Source organism: Gadus morhua, chromosome 4, assembly GCF_902167405.1.
Source record: "Gadus morhua chromosome 4, gadMor3.0, whole genome shotgun sequence".
Classification (NCBI taxonomy): Eukaryota; Metazoa; Chordata; class Actinopteri; order Gadiformes; family Gadidae; genus Gadus; species Gadus morhua.
Genome location: NC_044051.1, coordinates 33,046,718 through 33,050,917, shown reverse-complemented (window position 1 = coordinate 33,050,917; position 4,200 = coordinate 33,046,718). Strand labels below are relative to the sequence as shown.

At 45.6% G+C, this 4,200-nt stretch overlaps 1 protein-coding gene across 1 annotated transcript; it reads right to left on the bottom strand.

Annotated features, from left to right (window-relative positions):
* Window positions 1–468: 468 nt before the first annotated feature.
* On the bottom strand, window positions 469–3,557 carry LOC115542310 (E3 ubiquitin-protein ligase TRIM39-like). The gene is made up of 2 exons (XM_030354559.1): window positions 3,080–3,557; window positions 469–2,971 (listed from the first exon to the last, which is right to left on the bottom strand). The coding sequence occupies exon 2, from the start codon at window positions 2,967–2,969 to the stop codon at window positions 1,344–1,346; it is 1,626 nt and encodes a 541-aa protein (XP_030210419.1). The 5' UTR covers window positions 2,970–2,971; window positions 3,080–3,557; the 3' UTR covers window positions 469–1,343.
* Between the last annotated feature and the right edge of the window lie 643 nt (window positions 3,558–4,200).

The following is a 4,200-nucleotide window of genomic DNA, read 5'->3' as shown; positions in this document are numbered from 1 at the left end:
CACTTTAACGACTTGATCTCTCTGCGTTTTTCAACTCTTTCAACTTTTAAAACTATTTCAACACTCTCAACTCTTTTAAACTAACTACGGCTCTGCCGTCTGCCTTCTCTGAACCTTCTACTACTTCAGACATCGTCACTTGTTAAATTTTCAACATTAACCTTGTTCAAACCATTTAACAAATCAACACACTTGTATCTTAAATAATCTGAAAACCGAATTTCGATTACCTTTATGCCTTTTTCAGAATTAAAAGTTCCATATCGCATATCGGCTTCGTTTTCAGTTGGGTCCCATTGTTTTACGCTGAGGTTAGAGCGCGGAGGACGTGCAGGCAGTGTTGCCGGGTTGGGCGGTTTACCATCTGTGGCATTTTAGCAAGCACACTCTCACAGTTTGTGAGGACGAAACGCATTCTAGTTATCTTATTGAATTCATTGTCGTTAAATGACTGCATTAAAACATTAATCAATCAATATACTTTATTGTCATTGCACATGTTGCAGAGCAACGAAAAATACCAGTTACATTCCGTCCAAGAAACATAAAAGACAGTTTGGGGAGACGGGACGGAGAGACTGTCAGGCGCTCGTTAGATAAGAAACATGCGGCCCGCGTTAGATAAGAAAATTAAAAAAGCTAAACAAGAGGGTGGCAAGGGAAAAAAAAGCCAATACCCCAAACTATGCTCCTCTAAGGGGGGCACAGTGTAGGGATTAGCAAAAAACACCTCAACACATAAGCAACATATCAAAAGCATCACAAACACATGTGGGAGGGGGGAAGGATATCGGGGAGGGTAGGTGTCACAGCTCAGACCCCGGGAGGAGGACGCAGCCAACGGGCGCATCGCATCACTCACGGCGTACTGTACTGTAACGAGGGACGGAGAGGGGGAGGGAGTCCAGTAGGCGGTGAGTCCAGGGGGTGTGTGTGTTATCTGTCTTGTCAGTGTGTGTGTGTGTGAGCGAGCCCAAGGACTCCATCTCCACCCAGACTAAACAGTGTCTCTCCCGTCTGATGCTGGTGACGAGGACACGGCCGTCGCCGTGGAGACGACCACGAAGAGTTCCGAACCAGAGACAAAGTTCACGGGAGGTGGAGGATGGGGGGAGGGGTGGCAGGGCATCTGTCTGCATAACAACCAGGGGAGTGGAGAGATATCAGCCTTCCAAGGCCGAAGTGGCGGAGCCGAATAAAGATAACGATTGCTTTGGGTCAGGTCCGACTGCAATTAATGCAAATAATGCAGTTCTCTCAGATCTCACATAGTAGAAATTCTAATTCAGGAAACAACCTTAGTTGTTTTGGTTGCTTGATTATTTTATTATCAAACAAAGGTCCTAGTCTGTTTGATTGACGGGTGAGATGATCAGGGGGGCGGAGTTGTTACTTTCATAATCATGGCGGCCTGGGCAGAGGATTGGATAGAGAGGCTCACTAAAGGTGCAGCCAGTAGCAGAGTAGAGATGATCCCTGGCTTCCACATCATAGAAGGAGACCAGACCCTCATCATAATCAACAAACACCCCCACCTTCTGGAGCTCAGCTCTCAGAGGGAGATGGACAACAGGGTTATCAATGAATACCAACCCATCCTTGTAGTAGAAAAGAGTCCAGTAACCATTCTCAGGGGTCACTATGATCTCTACTTTTCTGTTGATGGACTCTCTGGCCACTCCTAAATACCATTGAGTCTTGTCTTTAACCTGGACCTCAAAGTAAAATCTCCCTGAGGAGAAGCTCTGCCTCGTAAGCACATGTATCTTCTTTGTAAATCTCTTAGGGTTGTCTGGGAGCTTCTTCCTTACACCTCCATTATGTACTTGTTTCCCATCCTCAGACAAGATGAGATGGCGATCAGCTGTATTAGGATCCAGAGTCACATCTACTTCATACTGCTGGACCCTCTTCAGTTCAGCATCACACAGCATCTCCATCTCCATGTTCAGTGTCTCCTCCAGCTGATCCAGGGATCTCCTCAAGGTCCCTACGTATGATGGAGGACGGACCTCCACTGTCGTCCAGTCCCTGGTGTGTGGAGGATCCTTCAGGGATCTGAAGGCCTGGAGGAAGTTGAGGTGGTCTTCAGTGTGCGAGAGCTGCTTCAGCTCTGAGCTTCTATTGGTCAAATCTTCTATTTCCTGCTCCAGCTTTTTGATGAGGTCTTCAGCATGTTTCTCTTTGGATTTCAGTCTCTCTTTAACCATTTGGTTGAGATCATCCTTGCACTTTTCAATGCAGCGCATCAGAGCAGTGATGACCTGCAAACCATCAGCTATTTCCCTGTCTGCATCTGCTTTGCTGCATTTTACTGTGTCTTTAATCTCCTGAATATTTTTTTGTCTCTCCTGGATCATCTGCTGAACTTCAGCCTCTATCTTCCCCAGCTGGGCCATTTTCACTTCATATTCCTCCTTTAGAGGTATAACAGGATGGGACTTGTGGCCTGTCTCTGTGCAGAACTGACACACACACACCTGTTCAGTCTGGCAGAAGAGCTCCAGAAGTCTGTCATGTTTCTTACAAATCCTGTCTTCTAGACGTTCCATAGGCTCGACCAGCCGATGTTTCTTCAGGACTGCGACTCTCTGATGTGGCTCCAGGTGGGTTTGGCAGAAAGACATGAAACACTCTAGGCAGGACTTCACGGCCTTCAGCTGGATCCCAATACAGAAGTCACAGGGAACTTCTCCTGGTTTAACATAAAGCTGCTCTTTTACCCGTTCGGACGTTCCAAACTGATCAACCATCCCTTTTAAGAGGGTATTGACCTGTAGATCAGGTCTTCTGTGGAAAAGCTTGTTGCAAACAGGACATTTGTGCTTGACTTGTCCATCCCAGAACTTAGTAATACAGGTTCTGCAGTAGTTGTGTCCACATGGAGTGGAAACTGGACTGCTGAACACATCCAGACAGATCGGACATGAAAAGTTCTCTCCAGACCAGGAAGTGATAGCAGAGGCCATTCCTAAACAAAGACGACAAGGTTTATGTATTATACAATCCCATTGTTTTTTTTATTCCATATCGGCAAAAGCGGTTTTAACTTATTTCATAGCTGTGCTGCTTTACTCACCTTGTTGTTGTTTCTGTCTGTCTGTCTCTGTTTATTTAATGTGTGTTATTATTCTCCTGAAATAGAGAACTGCTTTCACGTTGTGGCGCTTTAGGTTTCGTTTCCTCAACATGATTTCCCCTTCTGGCTCCACTGTACACAGCACTCACTGTACGTGAGTGCACTACATTCATTCACCGTGTCAGCCTCTTCAAATGCGTTGATGTGTGTTCTCTTTTTTCTGGAGTTAAAAGAGAGCCGGTGCAAAACGAGAGACGTTGTTGTGATTTAGTGGGGATTTGCGACTACAACCGTGATTAACTGGCGTTTATCGAACCCCGATCCGATTTTCGACAGAAACAGACAGAGAGCAAAGAGCTGCTCATTGGCGCTACGCTGCTGTAGAAACACTCCCCGAAGTGCACGCGTACAGAGCACACACGAGCAGCAGAACTGAGAGCAGCAGACAGCAAAACAGTCTGGATGAAAACCCCTTGGGTTTGGTGTGTGTGTTTGTGTGTGTGTATGCGTGTGCGTGTGTGTGTGTGTGTGTATATATATGGATTTGTGCGTGTGTGTGTGTGTGTGTGTGTGTGTGTGTGTGTGTGTGTGTGTGTGTGTGTGTGTGTGTGTGTGTTTTGAGGAAGTAGTTGACGGGGGTTGAGAAACAAATATTGAACAGGTTGAGATGATCTGGACTTGGTTTATTCTAGTTACAACTTGTTATGCTGGGGGCAGACTACAATATCTAAACTATATAGATAATATCTATTACAATTTAGAAAACGTCAGAGACCAGACCCTTAAGGACATGTAATAACACATCTTAAGAAGTGTGTTCCTGTAGTCAGTGTGTGGACTACAAAGATGGCCGAACGGCCACCACACGCCACCCGATCCACTCCTTTCTTTATAGGTCCCTGATCAACTCTCCTCGCTCTCAAAACCAAAACTTTTGCTTAACTCGGGAGGAGGGCAATAGATGACGTTAGAACGCAGACAGACGTGATGCGGAAAGGAATGAAGACTACTGCAATAGTCAGTAAAAGTATAAGAAGAGTTTATTTGCGTCAACGAAAATACTGCAATATATATTTGTTGTTCACGTCAGGGGTCACGTTTGGAATCTGGTGCTTGCTAAG

What these genes read in the sequence shown, in the direction of transcription:
- LOC115542310 (XM_030354559.1), bottom strand. Translation starts at nt 2,969, where the DNA reads ATGGCCTCTGCTATCACTTCCTGGTCTGGAGAGAACTTTTCATGTCCG.